This window comes from Lampetra fluviatilis, chromosome 54 (genome assembly GCF_964198595.1).
Source record: "Lampetra fluviatilis chromosome 54, kcLamFluv1.1, whole genome shotgun sequence".
Taxonomy (NCBI): domain Eukaryota; kingdom Metazoa; phylum Chordata; class Hyperoartia; order Petromyzontiformes; family Petromyzontidae; genus Lampetra; species Lampetra fluviatilis.
In genome coordinates, this window is record NC_136328.1 from 171177 (window position 1) to 194939 (window position 23763).

The 23763-nt window shown below is 53.1% G+C and overlaps 2 protein-coding genes across 4 annotated transcripts in view; one reads left to right on the forward strand and one right to left on the reverse strand.

The window, feature by feature from the left end:
* Positions 1-880: 880 nt before the first annotated feature.
* Positions 881-6302, forward strand: LOC144949511 (uncharacterized). The gene is made up of 3 exons (XM_078879435.1): positions 881-962; positions 1617-2176; positions 5985-6302. The coding sequence occupies exons 1-3, from the start codon at positions 881-883 to the stop codon at positions 5997-5999; spliced, it is 657 nt and encodes a 218-aa protein (XP_078735561.1). The 3' UTR covers positions 6000-6302.
* Positions 6303-18113: 11811 nt separating this feature from the next.
* The window catches only part of HSF1 (heat shock transcription factor 1), a 70230-nt gene continuing 64580 nt past the window's right edge, over positions 18114-23763 (reverse strand). For 2 of the 3 annotated variants that reach the window (XM_078879470.1, XM_078879469.1), the window contains 3 exons: positions 20461-20520; positions 19681-19735; positions 18114-18552 (listed from right to left, as the gene is read on the reverse strand). In XM_078879470.1, coding sequence (XP_078735596.1) covers positions 18284-18552; positions 19681-19735; positions 20461-20520 — 384 coding nt within the window. In that variant the 3' untranslated portion in view covers positions 18114-18283. The remainder of the gene's footprint in view (positions 18553-19680; positions 19736-20460; positions 20521-23763) is intronic. The other variant, XM_078879471.1, reaches the window with a different exon arrangement.

Genomic DNA, 23763 nt, shown 5'->3' on the forward strand with positions numbered 1-23763 from the left:
GTGGGTGGTGACGCGCGCTGACGGTGAGGGATCAGGGGTCAGCGCGGGATCGTGGGTTGTGTGGTGTTGATTGGCTGGGTGCCGGTGACGTGCTGGTGTGGGAGTAATCGAGTGGCAGCGCGGCGTGATTGGTTGGTGAGTGAAAACACGCGTTGGGGAAAAAGGATCGTAGAGATAGCGCGTTGTGATTGGTTCACTAACAAGCGATGCTCGCATCGAGGTCCGCATCCGCTCCGTCTCCCGGGAGGAACGACTATATAAGGGGATGCGCACAGGCGCACGGGGGTAGTGTAACCAGCGAAGACTGAAGACGGGAGGAAGAGCCAGGGCCCTGCGGTACCTAGTCCCGCTGTCCTGCGAGGACCGGGACTCTGTGTAACCCAGAGGCGGGGGTAGTGTGAGCATGCAGTGTCAGCATGCCGAGTGTGTAGCCGGGGCCTAGAGTCTACACGAGACGAGTGATATGGGTGTAGCCAGAGGCGTAGGGTCTACACGAGACGAGTCTACACAAGAAGAGTCTACACAAGACGAGTGATGTGTGTGTAGCCAGAGGCATAGGGTCTACACGAGAAGAGTCTACACGAGTGATGTGTGTGTAGCCAGAGGCATAGGGTCTACACGAGGCGAGTCTACACGAGACGAGTGAGGCGTGTGTAGCCAGAGGCTTGGAGTCTACACGAGTTCAGTACGGTGTGTTATAAGAAGAACAGAGGTTACGAGTTGTACCGGTGTCTGGTGACCGTACGCGGAAGAATAGAGACTACACGTTGTATCGAGATAAGCGAAGATTTAATAAAAGAAGTGTGTTACCCGTCAAGGAGTTTCCTGCCGTCATTTCCAATACTTCAACTGGCGTCAGAAGTGAAACTGTCTTCCAAGCATGGATACGAGGAAGACCGTTCGGACCCACGGGAGTGACCGCGAGGACAACCTTGACGACCCGGGCCAGCTGCCGTCGGGGGGTGAGGACGAAGAATGGCCCACGCTGCAGGATCCGCCGGCGGCGCCGGAGGAGCGGCGGGGGACCGAGGCCGTGCTCCGAGAGGCGCACTCTCGTCTGGCGGAGCTGCTGCTCGCCGCCGCGTCCATCCTGGCGGAGATCAGCTCGTCGGCAGGAGCGGAGACGGCAGCGGACATTCTACAGGGTCGCCCTGCAGATTCCCGCCAAAATGACTTGGCGATTCCCGCCATTTCATCGGTGGCGACTTTTGGCGGGAACGGCGACCGCCACGTGGTTGGGGGTTTCCAAGCGTGCCATCTTACGTCATCGACGCGCGCTGCGGACCGCCATCAGGCGTCCGCCATTGGAGCCGCCATCTTACACACCGACGGCGCGGCGGGAAGGAACCACGATGCAGAGGACGACTTCATTTTTCAACAGCGCCTCCCCGCATTGTCAGCCTTCAAGGCGGAAGGCGGGGACTGGGGCCAGTTTCAGCGCAGGTTTTTGGCGCATCAGAAGATGTCGGCCTGGTCCGATGCTACGGCGCTGCGGGCATTGCCTGCCATGTTGGACGACAACGCGCTCGTGGCCTTCATGTCAGCTCGGAGGTCGGACCGATCCACGCTTAAGGCAGCGCTGGGTCTCATGGCCAGGGTCTACGGACCTCCCTCAGCGTGCCGCCATCATTTTTATGCGAGGCGGAAGGCGGACACGGAGACCGCGCTCGCCTATCGCACGGCGTTGCTGGCTCTCGCCGATGCTGCATTCCCTCGGATGGACGAGGAGGGCCAGGATGCGATGGTTTTGGAGCAGCTGCTTAAGTTGGCACAGGACCTGGGGGTCCCCATCAACACGGCCGACGAGATCGACATTTCTTCCTTACGGGTCGCTACGAGTATACAAGCGCACGAGGCCCTTCAACGCAAACAGGGGGTCGTCTGCAACGCTGCTGTGGCCTCAACTCCGGGTCCGGTGATCACCGAACTACAAGTCGTCAGTCCGCGAGAGGAGGCGTTCACCGCGGGACGACCGGGGGACTGGAGGTCGGGGGGTCGGTCGCCTCTGCGATCGACCCGCAAGCTGGAGCAACCGAGATCACCGACGACCCTCATCACGTGCTACAACTGCGGCCTCTGGGGCCACGTGGCGTCCGGTTGCCGCGCTCCCCGTCAGCGCGCCATGGGATCTCGGCTGGACGACGACCAAGGCCCCAAGGCATCCCTACAAACCCTGGCAAGTCGCGGCACCTCACATGCTCGGCCCACACACTCGACACGCATGGGCCGTCGCGGAGCGACGGAAGAGGGCCGGTTAGGGTTCGGGGATTCGGTACGGCGAGGGGGTTTCGGCCGGGACCGGAGAGACATTGAGTGGTCGGAGTTGGGACATAGAATTGTGGCTGCTTCAGCGGGTTCATCCGTCGCTGCGGGTTCTATTGATGGGGTAGAGGTCAGGGTATTGGTGGACACGGGGGCGTCGGCGACTATTATATCTGACCTCATTTATAACATTCTCCCCGTCCAGTGCCGTCCACTGCTCCCAGTGGATGTGCCGTTTTTCGCCGCAAATGGGGGATCGTTGGGCATTATCGGTCAGATTAGGGCGTCCATTTGCATTGGAGATATCAAATTGTCGGGACCCGTTTTTGTTTCGTCTTCTTTGGCGGTTCCTTGTCTACTGGGCACTGATTTTTTGGCTAAGATGCCCATTAAAATTCTAATCGATCAGCGTTGCATTGAACTACCTTCGGGTCGCCGCATTTCATTTTTGACGAGCCCTACTGAGATTCGGACGGCGTGCGCCACGATACAAGCATTGGCGACGCAGACCGTGCACGTGCCCCCGGGTTCACAGATGTTAATTCCCCTCCGGTTAAGGAAACCATGGGTAGAGGGGCCTTCGGAACAAGGCATGTTTTTGGGTCCTTCTAACAGGGCTGTAGGAGGGGTCGATTTGTCGGTGGCTCACACTTTGGCTCGGGCGGACAAGGATCCGTTTGTGATGGTTTTAAACGCTGGATCGCGGCCAGCCGTCATTCAGCAGGGTACCGTGCTGGCTCACGCGGCGCGGGTTCCTGCGGAGGAACGGCTGGTTGCGCATGTTGATCCGAGCCCCACGCAGAATATTGAACCGAGGGAGGACCTTGAATGGGTCCATTCGCTTTGCGCGGGCTCGGACGATTTGTCAGGGGTGCAGTTGGGTGCGCTGCGCGAGTTACTAATGGAATTTTCTGATGTGTTCAGCAAACATAAATATGACATTGGGTGTACGGATTTGTTACGCCACCACATTGACACGGGCGATGCGGCACCGGTCAGGTTAAATCCCTTCCGGCTGAGTCCTGCCGAAAAGGAACATGTTCAGTCGGCCGTTAACGATATGCTTGAAGCCGACATTATTTCGCCTTCCTCCAGTCCGTGGGGAGCACCTATTGTGCTGGTTAAGAAGCAAGACGGCTCCTTGCGATTTTGCGTAGATTTCCGTCGCCTGAATAAGATCTCTGTGGCTGACGCGTATCCGCTCCCCAGGTTGGACGAGTCCCTCGATGCATTGTCTGGTGCGCGATATTTTTCGACTCTTGATTTGTTATCGGGATTCTGGCAGTTGCCACTCGACGAAGAGTCTAAACCTAAGACAGCATTTCGGACTCCAGGGGGCCTGTTCCAGTTTAACCAGTTACCCATGGGACTTCACTCCTCTCCAGCGACGTTTCAGCGCCTTATGGAGTTGGTTTTGTCAGGCTTGCAATGGGAGACGTGCTTGATTTACCTTGACGATGTCATTGTTTTCAGTAAAACATTTGAGGAACACCTCCAGCGATTGAGAGGGGTGTTCTTGCGAATGCGATCGGCTAAATTGAAATTTAAACCGGCCAAATGCCACCTTTTTCGTAAGTCCGTTAGATACTTGGGTCACATTGTCGACTCTTCGGGGATCTCTACCGATCCCGCAAAGACGGACTGTGTCAGTTCATGGCCGACACCCACGTCAGTTGCAGACGTGCGCAGTTTCATTGGGTTTGCTTCGTATTATCGCCGATTCGTTGAGCACTTCGCCACTATTGCGAAACCCTTGCACGCTCTCACGGCGAAGGGTGTGAAGTTCAAATGGGGACCGGAAGAGGAGGCCGCGTTCTGCGCCCTCCGGGACGCCTTGGTGGGTGCCCCACCCTTGCGTTATCCGGATTTTGCGAGTCCCTTCTTGCTAGACACGGATGCTATCAACACGGGCATTGGGGGGGTACTGTCCCAGGTCGTTGGGGGAGTCGAAAGGGTGGTCGCTTATGGTAGCAGGGTGTTGTCTCCGGCTGAGCAGCGCTACTGCGTCACCCGTCGTGAACTGCTCGCCATTGTTTTTTTTGTACAACAGTTCAGACCGTATCTCTATGGGCGTCACTTTACGGTCCGGACGGACCACGCGGCGCTACAGTATTCATTGAGGGTCGCCCAACCCTCGGGCCAATTGTCACGGTGGTTGGAAGTCCTCCAAGACTATCAGTTCACGACCACATACCGTAAGGGGTTGCGACACACAAATGCCGATGCCCTGTCGCGATTGTTGCCGTGTCAGAAATGTGCGTGTCTATCGGGATCGGCGCGCTGTAAACCGCCGGTTGTGGAAGATAAGGGGACATTGGCTGCGACTGCGGGCGCGCCAATCGGGGATGTCCCCGCTACTTATCAGGATCGGGACTCGCTGCTCTCATTGTCGCTGGGGGAGTGGGGCCGCCTCCAAATGGCGGACAGCTCCCTGCTAGCATTGCGCCGCAAGGTGGGTGGTCCTAAAGAGGACCAGGAGCGAACTGGCTCCTATGTACTTAAACAGGGCATGTTGATGAGATGGGACAGTTTGTCCCGGCGGCATGCGCTGGTGGTGCCTTCTGCTGTAAGGGGGAAAGTTGTTTTGGCCGCACACGAACGCCTCTTGCATTTGGGAGTAAACAAAACGCTTGCCCTGCTTCAGCGTGACTATTATTGGCCGGGAATGGGGACTGACGTGGTAAATATTCTGAAGGGGTGCGTTGAGTGCGCCAGACGGAAACCACCGCCCGTGCTAGCTAATCCACCGCTGCAATCGATTCAGGTCTCGCGCACTAACGAGCTCGTTGCACTCGATATTTTGGGGCCTTTTCCAGTCACGCCTAGAGGGAATAAATACCTGTTGGTGGGGGTCGAATATTTCACCCGGTGGCCTATGGCGTGGCCTCTCGCCAACCAGTCGGCAGCGGCGGTGACGGACGCCTTTGTCCAGGGCTATGTCCTGGACAAGGGGGCTCCCGAACGCTTGCTGACCGACCAAGGTAAAAAATTTTCGAGTAAATTGTTGCAAGAGGTGTGCGATTTATTGGGTACTAAAAAGGTGCGTACCTCCCCGTACCACCCGCAGACAGACGGGATGGTGGAAAGACTTCACAAGACTTTGACTTCTATGCTGTGCCAGCAGGTGTGTGAGGCACATGTAGATTGGGACCTGCAGGTCCCGGGGGTCCTTGCCGCGTACAGAATGGCCCCCCATGCAGCGACAGGGTTTTCCCCATTCTATTTGATGTACGGTCGGGAAGCCGACCCGCCCATGGAAACGCAGCTTGGCCTGTCCGCTCCACGAACCAATTCTAAATTGGCGGAACATATTAAATTCAATATTCACAAGCTAACAGAGGCAAGGGAGGCCGCACGGCTTAATTCGCGGGCTCGCCAAATTGCTAATGAACGACTGCGGGCACGGAAGGTGTCCGTGCACGAATGGAAACCGGGTGACAGGGCCTGGCTGCATTGCCCTCAGGCGCCCTTGGCTACGTCGCCTAAATTGTTGAGGCCATGGCGGGGGCCCGTGGAGATCGTGCGCGTTGCACGGCCCCAGTGCGTTCAGATAAAATGGGGAAAACGACGGTGGTACGTCCACCCCTCCCGACTGAAACCGTTCTCGCCTCCATATGGCCTCCCATTGTGTCGTGAGGGCCGAGCATGTGACGTGACCGACGACCCAAAGGGGGAAATGTCTCTGCCTGATCCTCACATGTCTCCGCCTGATCTGCTCCCAGGTGTCTCGGAACTGACAGCTGCCGACCACCGGTGGCCGGATCTTCGCGGCGGGGCCGGGCCTTTCAGGCCCGTTCCACGCCGTCTAGAGCAGCCGGAGCCGCCTGACGGTCGTCAGTGTCCCGTCCCGTATGACAGACCGGCCAGACGGACTCGCGCCAGGTCGCGCTACTTGGTTTGACCTGCCACGTGAGGAGTCGAGGCAGGGGGAGCGCCTCGTCACTTCGTTAGTTGCAGAGACGCGGGGCGCGTTCGTTTTCTAGAAATCGCTTTTATTATGTTGTTCGTCGGGCTGTATATAGTTTTTTTTTATATATAAGGTGTTGTGTGTGGTATTCTTACCTTTTCTTGCGGTTATTGTCAGATTGTACATAGGTTGCTGTTGTGTTGTTGTTGTGTTACGGGGCACACTGGGGGGGGGGAGTTTTTGTTGTGTTAACGATGTGGGAGGTTGTTGGTTAGCAGCCGGGACGGCTGCAAGCTATGTGGGGGGGGGTGATGTAGTGGTGATACGCGCTGGGGTAGCGAGCAGGTGCCAGCGCGTTGTGATTGGATGTGTGGGTGGTGACGCGCGCTGACGGTGAGGGATCAGGGGTCAGCGCGGGATCGTGGGTTGTGTGGTGTTGATTGGCTGGGTGCCGGTGACGTGCTGGTGTGGGAGTGATCGAGTGGCAGCGCGGTGTGATTGGTTGGTGAGTGAAAACACGCGTTGGGGAAAAAGGATCGTAGAGATAGCGCGTTGTGATTGGTTCACTAACAAGCGATGCTCGCATCGAGGTCCGCATCCGCTCCGTCTCCCGGGAGGAACGACTATATAAGGGGATGCGCACAGGCGCACGGGGGTAGTGTAACCAGCGAAGACTGAAGACGGGAGGAAGAGCCAGGGCCCTGCGGTACCTAGTCCCGCTGTCCTGCGAGGACCGGGACTCTGTGTAACCCAGAGGCGGGGGTAGTGTGAGCATGCAGTGTCAGCATGCCGAGTGTGTAGCCGGGGCCTAGAGTCTACACGAGACGAGTGATATGAGTGTAACCAGAGGCGTAGGGTCTACACGAGACGAGCCTACACAAGAAGAGTCTACACGAGACGAGTGATGTGTGTGTAGCCAGAGGCATAGGGTCTACACGAGAAGAGTCTACACGAGACGAGTGATGTGTGTGTAGCCAGAGGCATAGGGTCTACACGAGGCGAGTCTACACGAGACGAGTGAGGCGTGTGTAGCCAGAGGCTTGGAGTCTACACGAGTTCAGTACGGTGTGTTATAAGAAGAACAGAGGTTACGAGTTGTACCGGTGTCTGGTGACCGTACGCGGAAGAATAGAGACTACACGTTGTATCGAGATAAGCGAAGATTTAATAAAAGAAGTGTGTTACCCGTCAAGGAGTTTCCTGCCGTCATTTCCAATACTTCATGTGTGTTAATCGATGTGTGTTTGTGTAAGTCCATATGTGTGTGTGTAGGTCCATGTATGTGTGTGTTTAAGTCCACGTGTATGTGTGTGAGTCGCTATGTCTGTACGTCGATATGTGCGTGTGTAAGTCCACGTGTGATTAGTCGATATGTGTGTGTGAGTCCTTATGTTTGTGTGTGTAGTTCCATGTGTGTGAGTCTGAATGTGTGTGCGTCGATATGTGCATGTGGAAGTCGATGTCTGTGTGTGTGAATCGATAAGTCAATGTGTGTGTGCGTCTATATGTGTGTGTAGGTCTATGTGTGAGTCGATGTGTGTGTGTGCGTCCGTGTGTGTATAAGTAGGTGTGTGTGTGTCAGTCGATGTGTCAGTAGATGTGTGATGTACGTCCGTGTGTGCAAGTCATGTGTGTGCGTTATTCGATGTGTATGTGGAGTGGTAGTGTTGCCGTTAGCGCGCTGCGCTATGAACCGGCGACCCGGGTTCGATTCCCGCTCATGGCCAGCACCAGTGACGATTATCTGAATCGGTCCTGGGCCTCCCCTAGGTCAACTCAGCCTCAAATGAGTACCTGGTGCGATGTGCAAACATCGCCACTAGGGAGACAAAGGTGGCCGGGCGTGGTGTTGGCCACCCACCCCCTCGTGTGCCGTGCCGGCCTTCATAGGTGCTCGCTAACAGCACTTGCCCCATGTCTGTTAAGGCTATACCGGGGATCTTTGTTAGTCAATGTGTGTGCCTGGTGCGTGTGTGGACAATTAATATTTAACAATTAAGTTAGTAATTTTTACACTAATAATGTGTCTAAGTCCATGTGTGCGCGTGTGAGTCGATGTGCGTGTGTACCATCGGACACTCCACCCCCACAACTCCCAATCGGTGATGGGGCAGTTGTGGAGTGGAGAGTTTCCCATACCTGGGCAGTGTGCTTATGACCGGCTCCAGTTTAACACCAGAGGTCTCACTCCAAATCAGTCGAGCGGCAATATCTTTTCATCGGTTGCGTAACGCTGTGTGGAAGCTTCCTGGTCTGTCGCTCCGCACGAAGCTTCAGGTCTTCTCGGCCACGATCATTCCCTCCCTTATCTACGTTTGCAAAACGTGGACCCCCCTAATGGAGCATCTGTGCCGGTTAGAAACATTTAGGCTGGCCTGCAGACGATCCATCCTGGGTTTAACCAGGCTGGATTGTGTGAGGAGCTCAGAAATCCTTGAAAGATCTGGGCAAAGTCCCATTGGTGAGCTCCTCCGGCAGGCAAGGCTGCGTTGGCTGGGTCATGTAGCCCGCATGCCCAGCCACCGCATGCCTAAACAACTTTTGTTCGGCCGGATCGTGGGGGCTAAACGGGCGCGGCACGGGCTAGAGAAGAGATGGAGTGATGTGGTACAGGAGAACGTGGACCTGAGTGGACTTTCCGATGACTGGTACCAGCGGTGTAAAGATCGATCGACCTCTGTGGAGGAGGCTCGTGAAGGACGCTACTGGGCAGTTGGAGGCAGTCGCCCTCCAACGACGGAGGGCGGAGGAGCGACGCTCACAACAACGAGCGGAGCGCCGGGTGGCTAAAGCACAGCAAGTTGGCACAGTAGGGGGCACAGGTGGTGCATCAGCCAGTCATCTCGGTCATCTAAGTCAGTCGACCCGTGGCACCTGGGTCTGCCCCGTGACCTGCCAGCAGGCGTTTGACACTTCACGTGGGCTCAAGGTGCACATGGCCTGGCACAAGCGTCGTGGTGACGTCACCGCCACTTAGTGGCGAATGGCGGTTGTTGGTGTTGTTGTTGTGCGTAAGTCGATGTATGTATGTGCGTGAGTCCATGTGTGTGTTAGTCAATGTGTGTGTAAGTGCATATGTGTGTGTGTAGGTCGATGTGTGTGCGAGTCTGTGTGTGTGAGTCCATGTGTGTGGGGAGAGGTAGTGTAGCGGTTAGCGCGCTGCGCTACGAACCTGGGGACCTGGGTTCGATTCCCGCTCACGGCCAACACCAGTGACAATTATCTGAACCGGTACAGGGCCTCCTCTAGGTCGACTCAGCCTCAAATGAGTACCTGGTGTGGTGTATAAACATCGCCACTATGGAGACAAAGGCGGCCGGGCGTGGTGTTGGCGACCCACCCCCTCGTGTGCCGTGCCGGCCTTTATAGGTGCTCGCAAACAGCGCTTGCCCCTACAGTCTATTAAGGCTAAATGCTATATGGGGGATCTTTGTGCGTGGGTCGATCTCTGTGTAAGTCGATGTGTGTGTCTTTTTCGCCCGGGGCAACGCCGGGTACTTCCCGCTAGTAAACTAAAGAATGTAAATTCTAGATTTGAAGCTTTCGTGACTGCAAGGAATCATATTCTTAGGTTTTTTCGGTAAAGTCACGTAGGTAAAACATCAAAATTAATGAAAATAAAATAAAACAAAAATCACGACGTTTCGGAGGCAACACAAGTCTCCGTCATCAGGTGGGACCGTCACAGCCGAATTAGCTGCATCAAGTGAGGCAATGATTCAAGAAGTAATCCCTTATAAGCAAGTTGAAGGGGGGAGGAGAGGGGGGGGAGCTCATCAGAATGTGGTAGCCAATGAAAAAACAATGGACTACGGCTTGGACGAGGTTGCTGCTGTACACGCCAACACAATGGACAGAGAGGGGGGAGGGGAGGTCTGATACACATGATAGACAAAAGAACGAAAATGCCCATGTTTATACCAATGCTGGCTGAACAATGAAGAGAGCACTGCCAAAAAATAACTGGGGATGTTAACACTCGGTAAAGTAAAGTAAAATAGTGCCTGTCAGATAAGATGGTCCAAAAAAGTGTAATTAAGTCTTTTTTGCGTGGTTGATAACATCTTTCCAATGATTACTAAGTTTGTACCCATCATCACGGTTGAAATTATGTCTGTGTTTGTATATTTGTATGGCTTCGTGTACAAACCTTTGATGGTAGCCGGGAGGTTTGCAGAGAACCTTGGTCTCGGAAAAGACAATTTCATGAGAGCCCACCGAGTTGTAGCAATGATCGGCAACGGCAGAAGAATCAGTTCTGCCGTGTTTCAGATCTGACTTGTGCTCGCGGACACGATCAGAAACATGACGTTTCGTTTCTCCAATGTAGCAATCACCACAAATGCAACTCAATTTGTAGACTCCAGGATACTGTAAGTCAGGAACGACATCCTTCACAGATGGAATCAGATCACGGATTTTATGTACTGTACTGAATCGGACTTGGATCTTATGTCCGATTCAGTACAGTACATAAAATCCGTGATCTGATTCCATCTGTGAAGGATGTCGTTCCTGACTTACAGTATCCTGGAGTCTACAAATTGAGTTGCATTTGTGGTGATTGCTACATTGGAGAAACGAAACGTCATGTTTCTGATCGTGTCCGCGAGCACAAGTCAGATCTGAAACACGGCAGAACTGATTCTTCTGCCGTTGCCGATCATTGCTACAACTCGGTGGGCTCTCATGAAATTGTCTTTTCCGAGACCAAGGTTCTCTGCAAACCTCCCGGCTACCATCAAAGGTTTGTACACGAAGCCATACAAATATACAAACACAGACATAATTTCAACCGTGATGATGGGTACAAACTTAGTAATCATTGGAAAGATGTTATCAACCACGCAAAAAAGACTTAATTACACTTTTTTGGACCATCTTATCTGACAGGCACTATTTTACTTTACTTTACCGAGTGTTAACATCCCCAGTTATTTTTTGGCAGTGCTCTCTTCATTGTTCAGCCAGCATTGGTATAAACATGGGCATTTTCGTTCTTTTGTCTATCATGTGTATCAGACCTCCCCTCCCCCCTCTCTGTCCATTGTGTTGGCGTGTACAGCAGCAACCTCGTCCAAGCCGTAGTCCATTGTTTTTTCATTGGCTACCACATTCTGATGAGCTCCCCCCCCCCTCTCCTCCCCCCTTCAACTTGCTTATAAGGGATTACTTCTTGAATCATTGCCTCACTTGATGCAGCTAATTCGGCTGTGACGGTCCCACCTGATGACGGAGACTTGTGTTGCCTCCGAAACGTCGTGATTTTTGTTTTATTTTATTTTCATTAATTTTGATGTTTTACCTACGTGACTTTACCGAAAAAACCTAAGAATATAAAGAATGTAACTGACCAAAACATCCCAATGTTGACATTACCTGCAGGTTACTCAACTGGGATCACACAACAGCAACATTGGCCCCGACTGAAAACTTGGCAGGACCCTCCTGAAATAATCATGAGACTGAGACTTTGTTTGGTAAACAAGAGAAGTAATAGCAATAATACAACTCATTCGGTATATCTTTTTTGCGGACATTTATTTTCTTTTTATATATACGTCAACAATTTATCAAGTCATTGTGAAGAAATTCAATGTCACTAAACCAGCAAGCAAATGTTATGTTAAACACATTTTAAGCTTTTTGTCTAAATGTACTTTAGTCCTAATTCCTCCTTTTAACTTATAAAACGCATCCCTGAACAGGGCACCCCTGAAAAACGTCCCCTTTGCTGCTCACAATCCCAACACGCACCCCTCCATCAACCTGCAGAGCAACCGACACAGCGTGGCCTCTTGAGTTGATACTTTTAATTTGTGAATGCAGAGCAGCGGAACTACTGTCAAGCCTGCCGACTCACTCGCCAACCAGTGGTTCACTACAGTTCTTTAACATATAAAATATAAAACGTGACAACTTTGTCGACAGGTTCAGTTGATGCAAACCAAATTTCATATTTCTCTGTTAAAGGTCACATGACCTCACTAATAATGCAAGTGGCTTGCTCAAGAGACAAAACACTCAATTGGGATGGCTGTATGCAAGATATGTTAAGACCGCAGGTGCTTGTTGAGATGCATGTGCATCTGTTGAAGTTTCTGCATGAAAAATTGCCGTGGAGCAGAGATGGAGCCTGAGAACCGGAGTTTGGGGATGCAGGTTCAGGTCACCTTCAAGACGCCTGTTTGTAGGACAGTTCTGCACTTAGCAACGTGCATGAGCTTTTCATAACCGTACTGTGGAGGTGTTTCTGGAGATGTGGGGAGTTTGGATCAGATGCTGGTGGAAAGTGGTTGGGAATAACACCGTGGGACAAGGTTTGGTTTGTGGTGCTACATTTTATGAATCGACATCTGATGAAGATGTTACAATGGCCATATTATCTCAACTCTTCTTTTGAGCCGGTGGTCTGGATAAGGCTGAGAGCTTGTGTGCATTGTTAAAATGCTTGTTTTGTGCTGTCTGGCAAAGATAGGGTTTGTGTTAAATTATCACGGTGTTCTTGAATCCTGCTGTTTCTTCTCTTTTCTTTTCAATGAGACAAAACGCTTTTTCTTGACGATTGCCTGTGTTGCGATCGAAATGTTGTGATCTATTATTTTTCTATCTACGTGACTTCACCCAAAGACCCAAAGGGTATGCTTCTTCTACTCGTCCATCGGAGCCTCACGCACTCCGAGCTAAACATTGGCTGTGAAAACCTGTGAAGTTGTAAATTCCCACTGCTCATTCCATTTGTCTCATCTTGCATCAATGTACAAGTCTCATGCCTTGCAGTTAAAGAGCGAGGCGAGTTTTACACCATTTGTTTGTACACACCTCACACACGAGGGCTGCAAGCAATGACTGAATTCCCTAAAGCTACGTTTTAGCCGACACGAAGTCATGTCGTTGCAAAATTAAAAAAAATATTTTTGCTTACACGTACAGGACAGTTAGAGACTTAGATGATACGAGTTACAAAAGCTTGTGACCAAATTGCCGAGAATGTGCCCGGCTCGTTCTCGCCGGATCTCAGAAGCTAAGGAGATATGAGCATGGATAGTTGTTGGATGGGCAACCACCATGCACAACAGATTGTTATAGGTTGTTGGGCTACAAAGGTTGGCAGTAGAGGGTACTAAATGTATCTGTAATAATGCTCTTCTATGCTCACCTACCTTCACTAGCCTATTATGGCCAGCAAAGCCAAGTATGGTAATTTAACCCTCACCTGCAATACATGGCAAGGCCCTCTTCTGGCAGTGGACTGACGAAATGACAGTACGTGTACTGTACATGGGGTAAAATACCAATCGTCATGGGGCACAAGTGGCGCATACCAATGGACGAGAATTCTGTGCTAAGCAGCAATGGCTGGTAGTGTGTGATTTTCACTCTAAACTGTCGTCTTGACTGCATGCATCCAAGATGACCCATTTTATAAGTCAAAACAACACATTATCCAACTGTTTAAGCTGTAATATACAGCCCACGGAAACGTCACAATCGCATCATTGACTAATATTGCTTCCTTGTATTTCAATTGGCATTCATGGAGGAGGGTGGTGCAGTGGTAACACTCGTGGCTCATGGCAAAAAGGACCTAGTTTCAATTTCTAGCTTGGCTGCTTTGCTGTGTGGACGACTTTGAATGTTCTCACTGACATCTCATGGGTTTCCTCAAAGTTCTCCGGTTTCCTCCCATCGTTAAAACAACGTAACCATGGCAATTGTAACCATGGCAATGCTGGAAAGTAAGTAAAAGTTACTGAATTGAGACTACACACAGCAGCAATATTGTCCCATACTGCGAAAACTGTGCAGGACCCTCCTGAAAGAGTCATGTGAGGCTTTGCTGGGCAAGCAAGTCAAATCACTGAGCCTTTGCTTCACCGAAATAGAATTCTCCAGCGGCGGTCGCATGTGAGGCCTGAGGATACGAGAGTGCTTGACGATGATGTAATTACTGCGCAAGAGAGTGAGCTCCGCATGCAGAGAACCCGAGCCGCCCCCGTGCGTGGCCATATAGCGGAGTCACACTCGAGATGTATATAAAAAATGCGCAATTCAAGTAAATTAATATAGAAAAGTATAGTATTATTTGTATACATATTTTGGATTGGCACAGCTATATTACTATTGGTTAAACTTTTCAAGTGTACTTTCAATGAAAAGCAATTATACTAGAAATGTCATCCATTGCAACTTTACGCTTAACACTTGGTTACTGCATAACTCAAACACTTTATCCAGTTGACTTGAAGGCATTTATGTACATTGGGCCTGCTGCAATTACAGGGAACTATAAATGTTACTCACGTCAACAAAATGCATCACTGCAACTACAGAATTGGAAAAAACCAAAGCACAAAAACATTCAGTTATTTTTTTTTAAATCCCATTTCCTAATGATTAACACTGCAACATTATCAATGCAGCTTAACGATACAGTAAAAAGCTCTTCCCTCGTCCACTTGTGAGTTGTGAAACCAGTCGCACGCCGGTGTTGCGGAGAGCAATTGCACTTTAAAGTACGGGCGTCGAGGTTGCCATTTCCTGGCTTGCCAGAAGGCAGTACAGCAAGTGGATTCATCTTCATCTGTTTCCATCTGTACGGAACATTGTTGCCTTCCCCCCAACCCCCTTGCACACGTGGGTTTCTCCGGGTGATCCAGTTTTCTCCCACTGTACAACACTCCACTGGTTAAAAACATTTTATCGAAGACCCAAGAGGTTGAGCAACTGATGATGGCGGCTCACCACGTGGCCTTTCCACTCGTCTGTGGTTCACCTCACGCATCCAAGTCCTTCTGTCTTTTTAAGAGCGAGCGAATACTGTGCATGTAACAAGTCTAAGTTATTATATAAATGAGAAGTAACCAAAGGCAATGGGTTTCTACTTATACTTTTGAGTAGGCCTTCTTTGCAGAAGACCCAGGCGTTTAGGATTCGAGTTGAGGGGAGTAAAAGAACAAGCGGCAACTACACTCGTCAACAGGCCCACAGCATCGTGAAGCGCAAGCACAGGGCTGGGTCAACGTGTGGCTCTCACATGCATGCCGATGTGTTTACCCACCAAGAGCCAAACTTTAGCCATCAATTCCATCTAAACGTCTGTATTTGTGGCTTTGCTGCTCAAATAAAAATTTCCCAACCTTAATTTGGGAGCTTTCGTGACTGCAGGAATTATTCTTTGGTTCTTTTCGGTTAAGTCACGTCTAAAAATAAAATAATAAATCAAAATAAAATAACATATTACGACGTTTCGATTGCAACACAAGCAATCATCATCAGGCATAAAAGAAAATAGCAACAAAAATCTAACTAGAAAACTATAGACCGACATACAAGCAGACAGACATCACAACGGCACACATAGAGAGGAGTATACAGGCACACGAAAATTAAATAACCTAGTAAAATATTGAAATGTGACGTAATACAACACAGAGAGTCGGTTAACACACAATTAACGCATGGCCTGGTTGACTACGTGTTTCAAAATTTGCTAAGTTAGAATTTTAAGTGTGAGCAACAAATATCTAACTAGAAAACTATAGACAGACATACAAGCAGACAGACATCACAACGGCACACAGAGAGAGGACACAAATCGGCTGTGTGAGCGACAAACATCTAACTAGAAAACTATAGACAGACATACAAGCAGACAGACATCACAACGGCACACAGAGAGAGGACACAAATCGGCACAAAGAGATGGTCGTTTCTGTGACGGTCCCTTAAATATAGAGAGGAGGGGGAGGGGACGGGGCTATGCGTTAATTGTGTGTTAACCGACTCTCTGTGTTGTATTACATCACATTTCGATAATTTACTAGGTTATTTAATTTTCGTGTGCTTGTCTCCTAATTTTCAGGCTTGCCTCCCGTGCCGCGTTTGTCCTAATTTTCAGGTTTGCCTCCCGTGCCGCGTCTATCATCTCACTTACAATGGTAGTACGTTGGCGTGCACTCATTGATCTCCCCGCCCTCTCCCTCCCCCCGTCCCCTCCCCCTCCTCTCTATATTTAAGGGACCGTCACAGAAACGACCATCTCTTTGTGCCGATTTGTGTCCTCTCTCTGTGTGCCGTTGTGATGTCTGTCTGCTTGTATGTCTGTCTATAGTTTTCTAGTTGGATATTTGTTGCTCACACTTAAAATTCTAACTTAGCAAATTTTGAAACACGTAGTCAACCAGGCCATGCGTTAATTGTGTGTTAACCGACTCTCTGTGTTGTATTACATCACATTTCAATATTTTACTAGGTTATTTAATTTTCGTGTGCCTGTATACTCCTCTCTATGTGTGCCGTTGTGATGTCTGTCTGCTTGTATGTCGGTCTATAGTTTTCTAGTTAGATTTTTGTTGCTATTTTCTTTTATGCCTGATGATGATTGCTTGTGTTGCAATCGAAACGTCGTAATGTGTTGTTTTATTTTGATTTATTATTTTATTTTTAGACGTGACTTAACCGAAAAGAACCAAAGAATAAAAATTTCCCATTACACATTTTCCTCTGTGTGGCGTTATAGCCCAAAACCTAAACACAGCATAAAGTCGCATATCCGAATCTCTGGAAACCGAGGCCTTGGCAGAAATGTGAATAGATAAGACGAGTTAACGGCGGTGACGCGGCCCAGCGGCAGTGCATTCACCGCTTGTTGCACAGATTCGTGGTTCAAATCAAGCGGCAGCCCTGTTCATTACTCGGGGTGCATTAACCATAAAATGCATAAAACTTGGTTCACGGTGGATGTTCAAGGATCGCTTGACGTCATTCAATACGAGGCCATCGCCGGCGCCATGTTCCAAATTTGCCAAGCTGCAAAGTACTGAATTGGGATTACACATAGAAACATCGCCCCCTACAGTGAAACTACTGCAGACTGAACTTAGCAGTGCTTTCCTTAGTGATAGCTACGACTATAAGGATGGAGAGCAAAAACCAAATATACTAGATTATTAGACAAAGGTAAAGCACAAACTGCTTTAAACAATGGACGTTTATTAAAAGTTACTACGCAGTTTATAATATACAAGAAACCTCCAAACAAAGTATTAAAATAAATATGAGACCAAAGGTACTCCATGAACAGTAGCTGACATGGAATGGCCTCTACTCCCAACCAAGTCATCCCTGCTTCTCTTTGTCAAGGATCTCTGTGTTTGAGCCACGTTAACCCATGGCTACATGAGCACAGATATCACTGGGCCTAACTCTCCAGCCGTTGCAGATACTGCAGACAAGGCAGATGACATTTTCCCTGAACTAGGTGGGGGGGGGGCAGTTAATTGGTCAGGGCGGATACATGAGTCGGATATGCGACATTGTACTGTATGAAAATTACCTGCAACTACACAAGAAATCACAAGCGTCCATCTGCAACCGACATCTCGATGGGCTCTGACCCACGAAAACACACGAGGCTGCGCTGAAGTCTCTGTTCGCTCATCTCAATAACGTCAAGAACATTCCTCCGAGTGGTGCTGTGTGAATCAGTGAGCCACCTGCAAAAGCCTGCAGCCCTCATCACTCATCACAGCAATGGCATTGCTCCTCTCCCAGCTGTGTTCATTTCTTCAAAACTTCTGGGACAATGTTTTTCACAACTGGGACTAGCGACATGTCACTATGGCAAGAGGATAAGAGGGCGACTAGGTCGTTCCTCTGCAAAGGATTTGTAAAAGAGGTAATTAGAAACCCTGCCATCAGCAATTGCAGCTGAAATTGCTCACACCCCATGAATTCCCATGCTCCATTCCACTCGCTAAATATGGCAGAATGGCAGAACAGAGACAAAATATCCTGTTCGCTTTCTTTTTTGTGGACCAAAATATTATCTTTAGTCTTCAAATGAACATTAAAACGCTTTTTTTTACTTCGCAAGTGTCCACGAGGAAGCATTTCTTATAAATGCAGGTTTTAACGTCAGCAATGAATGTCGGCTATTACATTCCAAAAAACATGTTTTATTAACGCGCACACACACTGCCCGACTGCCAGCGTGGCCAGGAACGTGCAGCAGCACTGACATCTACTTCATGTACAAAAACAGCATTTTTTTGTAAAGCCCTCCACCACATTGTTCGCGTGTAGTTTAAAACAGCTGAGCGGCAGGCAGGGCTAGGACAGCGCGGGGTCGGGAACCTGGCTTGGGGAGGTGGTCGGAGCTGTAGCAGCAGCAGCAGCAGTCGTACCCATCGCTGCCGTCGACGCGTTGGGCGTGGGAGACCCCGGTGCGCTGGGGGATGACTCTTTGCCGAGCAGGAAGTAATTGCAATCAGAGGCCAGATCAAAGAGGTCAGATGGACTGAGGTCACCTTGGCCCGGTGGCCCGAGGTCTGGATCCGGGAGGATGAGAGGGGAGCTCACATACTGCACCACCTGCTTCCCTGTGCCACAGAGGAGGGAGAGCTCAGGAGGTGACTTGGTAGAGGTGACCAAGACGTTTGAACAACGCGGTGGATCCTTTCACTAGCGGCCAGACGAGCCAGAAACTGAAAATGGACGAACGAAACTTAACACGTAGATTTTCTCAGTAAACGATATGAGGAATTGTCATGTGTACAAGCGTTTAACTACACACATCATTATTGTTTCATCACATCGGTAAGTTAAAGAACAATCCTCACAACCAAATGTATCAATTATATATGCGACGTTTTGTTTGAAACTGCGTCAAATATCATTTGGACAAGATTCAGGAAGTCAAAGTAACAATCCAGGATGCAGTACGAGGATGACACTGCAAATGGAATAAAGTGTGTGCCTTCATCCACTGTGTGACAAAGGAAGCCGTCACTGCGGGTATGTGCACTGAGAGCAGCCAAAAACAGCAATCACATTGTGAGATCCAAGTATCATATAAGATGTTATAGTTTCACTTGCACCTGATTTCCAAGAGTATGGAAAAATCCTAAATGTGCATAACATATTTCTTTCCCAAGAATGACATTAATTATCTCTGTAGTTCTAAGGGCCAGATTGTCAGCTCAGCTCGGGCTCAGCCTTGCACACTCAGCTCAGCTCAAGATTGAGCTGCTTGGCTGCTTTCAAAGAAGGTAAAAGCTTCTCAGCCATGGCCTGGCTAAGGCTCAGCTCCATCCAAATCCTGAGCACGGCTCAGAGCCATGCTTAAAGCCAGCTTAAGTTGAGCAAGGCGCTGAGCCACGCTCAAAGCCGTGTAGTGGTTAGCACACTGCGCTATGAACCCAGCGACCCGGGTTCGATTCCCGCTCACAGCCACCGCCAGTGACGATTATCTGAACCGGTCCTCGGCCTACCCTAGGTCGACTCAGCCTCAAATGAGTACCTGGTGTGGTGTGTAACCATCGCCACTGGGGAGACAAAGGCGGCCAGGCGTGGTGCTGGCCACCCACTCCCTCGTGTGCTGTCCCGACCTTCACAGGCGCTCGCTAACAGCACTTGCCCCAACAGTCTGTTAAGGCTATAGGAGGGGTCTTTGCTTGTGCACGTGTGTGTGACTTGCTGCTGCTGGGTCCTGCATGGTGCACACTTACTGGAGTCAGACACGTCGGGCTCCAGCATCCTCTGCTCTGGGCTGTTCAGGAGCTCCTGGGCAAGTGGCACAACCAATGTGTCAGAAACCCAGTCATCTCATAAGAAAGGTTTTTGGGTTAGATCGCGTAAATGTGTTGAAACCCTCCACCACCGGCACGGCCAATCCGTTAGGGATTTGTCACGTAAACACAACATTTACAATCTGAGTACGACGTTTCGCTGTACATCCAGCATGAATAATATTGGTCTCGAAAGCCTACGTGTTAAACTGATCCAGTCATCTGTTGCTAGTACCCTTCTCAGCACTCTTTGGTCATTGGATGTTGGACAATCCAATGTAACTGGGGCCGTGATGTGACCCAGTGGCAGCCGGTTCACCGATTGCTGCAGAGGTTCGTGAATTCGAATCCGACAGGCCGCCCTGGTTATTACTGTAGTGTCCATTAACCATATAATACTATGCGCCGTCTGCTTTTCAGCGGATGTTAAAGACCCTGTGACGCCATTTGCAAGGACACCATTGTGCACCAGTGTCATGGTCCAAATTAGCCAAAGTCTAAAACGTATCCACAAATCATTTAATTGAGATGAATTAGAAAGAAATTATCGCCCCCAATTGGCAGACTAATGCCCGATTGGAGGCCAGGTCCTGATTCACTTTGTGCTTACTGGGACAACTGACACTGGAGAAGCGCTTTCAAATGTGTTGAGATGGAATGTGATGTAAGTGGCTTGTTGTGATGTCCTGATGAAAGGGCGGACATTATCGTTAGACTCACCGAGGTGAGGTTCCCATAGAAATCCGGAAGCCCCAGGTCATGGTGGGAAGAACTGAAGAGCTGTCCATACAAACAGGAAGACATTAAATACTCAGTTAACCATGACTGGAATAACTGAGGAGGGTTTAGTAGTGGCCGTGATGGTGGTAGTGTGTGGAGCCTTGGTGGTTATTGCCATTTTGTGCAAGCTTTGAGCCACCCTTAATCGAGACCCAGAAAAGCAGATAATGGGTCCAGAACACATTTTAAAAGATAGATGATGAATAAATCACAGGTGTAGACCGACAGCCTTGAAGAAGGAATACAGCTTAAAGGAAGTCCGATTAGCGTGGTTGGCTATGTACAGTGTGAAAGAAGTTCAACATATTTCGTGGCTTCCAACCTGTGGCCTGTAGGCCATCGGCGGTCCGCAAGGCCACGGGGAAGCGGTCCACGCAATCGATGCAGACGCCAGTTTACCATCAATTTGGAGGGGGGTGTGGGTGGAGGGGGGTGAGGGTGGAGGGGGGTGAGGGTGGAGGGGGGTGAGGGTGGAGGGGGGTGTGGGTGGAGGGGGGTGTAGGTGGAGGGGGGTGTGGGTGGAGGGCGGTGCGGGTGGAGGGGGGTGTGGGTGGAGGGGGGTGAGGGTGGAGGGGGGTGAGGGTGGAAGGGGGTGTGGGTGGAGGGGGGTGTGGGTGGAGGGGGGTGTGGGTGGAGGGCGGTGCGGGTGGAGGGGGGTGCGGGTGGAGGGTGGTGAGGGTGGAGGGGGGTGAGGGTGGAGGGGGGTGTGGGTGGAGGGGGGTGTGGGTGGAGGGGGGTGTGGGTGGAGGGCGGTGCGGGTGGAGGGGGGGTGCGGGTGGAGGGTGGTGAGGGTGGAGGGGGGTGAGGGTGGAGGGGGGTGAGGGTGGAGGGGGGTGAGGGTGGAGGGGGGTGAGGGTGGAGGGGGGTGTGGGTGGAGGGGGGTGTGGGTGGAAGGGGGTGCGGGTGGAGGGCGGTGCGGGTGGAGGGGGGTGCGGGTGGAGGGTGGTGAGGGTGGAGGGGGGTGAGGGTGGAGGGGGGTGTGGGTGGAGGGGGGTGTGGGTGGAGGGCGGTGCGGGTGGAGGGGGGTGCGGGTGGAGGGTGGTGAGGGTGGAGGGGGGTGAGGGTGGAGGGGGGTGCGGGTGGAGGGTGGTGAGGGTGGAGGGGGGCGAGGGTGGAGGGGGGTGCGGGTGGAGGGCGGTGAGGGTGGAAGGGGGTGTGGGTGGAGGGGGGTGAGGGTGGAGGGGGGTGTGGGTGGAGGGCGGTGCGGGTGGAGGGCGGTGCGGGTGGAGGGCGGTGCGGGTGGAGGGGGGTGCGGGTGGAGGGGGGTGAGGGTGGAGGGGGGTGAGGGTGGAGGGGGGTGAGGGTGAAGGGCGGTGCGGGTGGAGGGCGGTGCGGGTGGAGGGGGGTGCGGGTGGAGGGCGGTGCGGGTGGAGGGGGGTGAGGGTGGAGGGGGGTGAGGGTGGAAAGGGGTGCGGGTGGAGGGCGGTGAGGGTGGAGGGGGGTGAGGGTGGAGGGGGGTGAGGGTGGAGGGGGGTGAGGGTGGAGGGGGGGTGTGGGTGGAGGGGGGTGAGGGTGGAGGGGGGTGAGGGTGGAGGGGGGTGAGGGTGGAGGGGGGTGTGGGTGGAGGGGGGTGTGGGTGGAGGGGGGTGTGGGTGGAGGGCGGTGCGGGTGGAGGGCGGTGCGGGTGGAGGGGGGTGCGGGTGGAGGGCGGTGAGGGTGGAGGGGGGTGAGGGTGGAGGGGGGTGCGGGTGGAGGGCGGTGAGGGTGGAGGGGGGTGAGGGTGGAGGGGGGTGAGGGTGGAGGGGGGTGCGGGTGGAGGGCGGTGAGGGTGGAGGGGGGTGAGGGTGGAGGGGGGTGCGGGTGGAGGGCGGTGAGGGTGGAGGGGGGTGAGGGTGGAGGGCGGTGCGGGTGGAGGGCGGTGCGGGTGGAGGGGGGTGCGGGTGGAGGGCGGTGAGGGTGGAGGGGGGTGAGGGTGGAGGGGGGTGAGGGTGGAGGGGGGTGCGGGTGGAGGGCGGTGAGGGTGGAGGGGGGTGAGGGTTGAGGGGGGTGCGGGTGGAGGGCGGTGAGGGTGGAGGGGGGTGCGGGTGGAGAGCGGTGCGGGTGGAGGGCGGTGCGGGTGGAGGGGGGTGTGGGTGGAGGGGGGTGAGAGTGGAGGGAGGTGAGAGTGGAGGGGGGGTGAGGGTGGAGGGGGGTGAGGGTGGAGGGCGGTGCGGGTGGAGGGCGGTGAGGGTGGAGGGGGGTGAGGGTGGAGGGGGGTGCGGGTGGAGGGGGGTGAGGGTGGAGGGGGGTGAGGGTGGAGGGGGGTGCGGGTGGAGGGCGGTGAGGGTGGAAGGGGGTGTGGGTGGAGGGGGGTGCGGGTGGAGGGAGGTGAGCGTGGAGGGGGGTGCGGGTGGAGGGGGTGAGGGTGGAGGGGGGTGCGGGTGGAGGGGGGTGCGGGTGGAGGGGGGTGAGGGTGGAGGGGGGTGTGGGTGGAGGGGGGTGAGGGTGGAGGGGGGTGTGGGTGGAGGGGGGTGTGGGTGGAGGGGGGTGTGGGTGGAGGGGGGTGAGGGTGGAGGGGGGTGTGGGTGGAGGGGGGTGAGGGTGGAGGGGGGTGCGGGTGGAGGGGGGGTGCGGGTGGAGGGCGGTGCGGGTGGAGGGGGGTGCGGGTGGAGGGGGGTGCGGGTGGAGGGGGGTGCGGGTGGAGGGGGGTGAGGGTAAAGGGGGGTGCGGGTGGAGGGGGGTGCAGGTGGAGGGGGGTGCGGGTGGAGGGGGGTGCGGGTGGAGGGGGGTGCGGGTGGAGGGGGGTGAGGGTGGAGGGGGGTGCGGGTGGAGGGGGGTGCGGGTGGAGGGGGGTGCGGGTGGAGGGGGGTGCGGGTGGAGGGGGGTGAGGGTGGAGGGGGGATGCGGGTGGAGGGGGGTGCGGGTGGAGGGGGGTGAGGGTGGAGGGGGGTGTGGGTGGAGGGGGGTGTGGGTGGAGGGGGGTGAGGGTGGAGGGGGGTGTGGGTGGAGGGGGGTGTGGGTGGAGGGGGGTGAGGGTGGAGGGGGGTGAGGGTGGAGGGGGGTGTGGGTGGAGGGGGGTGAGGGTGGAGGGGGGTGTGGGTGGAGGGGGGTGAGGGTGGAGGGGGGTGAGGGTGGAGGGGGGTGAGGGTGGAGGGGGGTGTGGGTGGAGGGGGGTGAGGGTGGAGGGGGGTGTGGGTGGAGGGGGGTGAGGGTGGAGGGGGTGTGGGTGGAGGGGGGTGCGGGTGGAGGGCGGTGAGGGTGGAGGGGGGTGAGGGTGGAGGGGGGTGCGGGTGGAGGGCGGTGAGGGTGGAGGGGGGTGAGGGT

What these genes read in the sequence shown, in the direction of transcription:
- LOC144949511 (XM_078879435.1), top strand. Translation starts at nt 881, where the DNA reads ATGGATACGAGGAAGACCGTTCGGACCCACGGGAGTGACCGCGAGGAC. An exon ending in GGGCCAGCTGCCGTCGGGGG is followed by an intron (nt 963 to 1,616) that starts GTGAGGACGAAG and finishes GACCTCCCTCAG; the next exon opens with CGTGCCGCCATCATTTTTAT.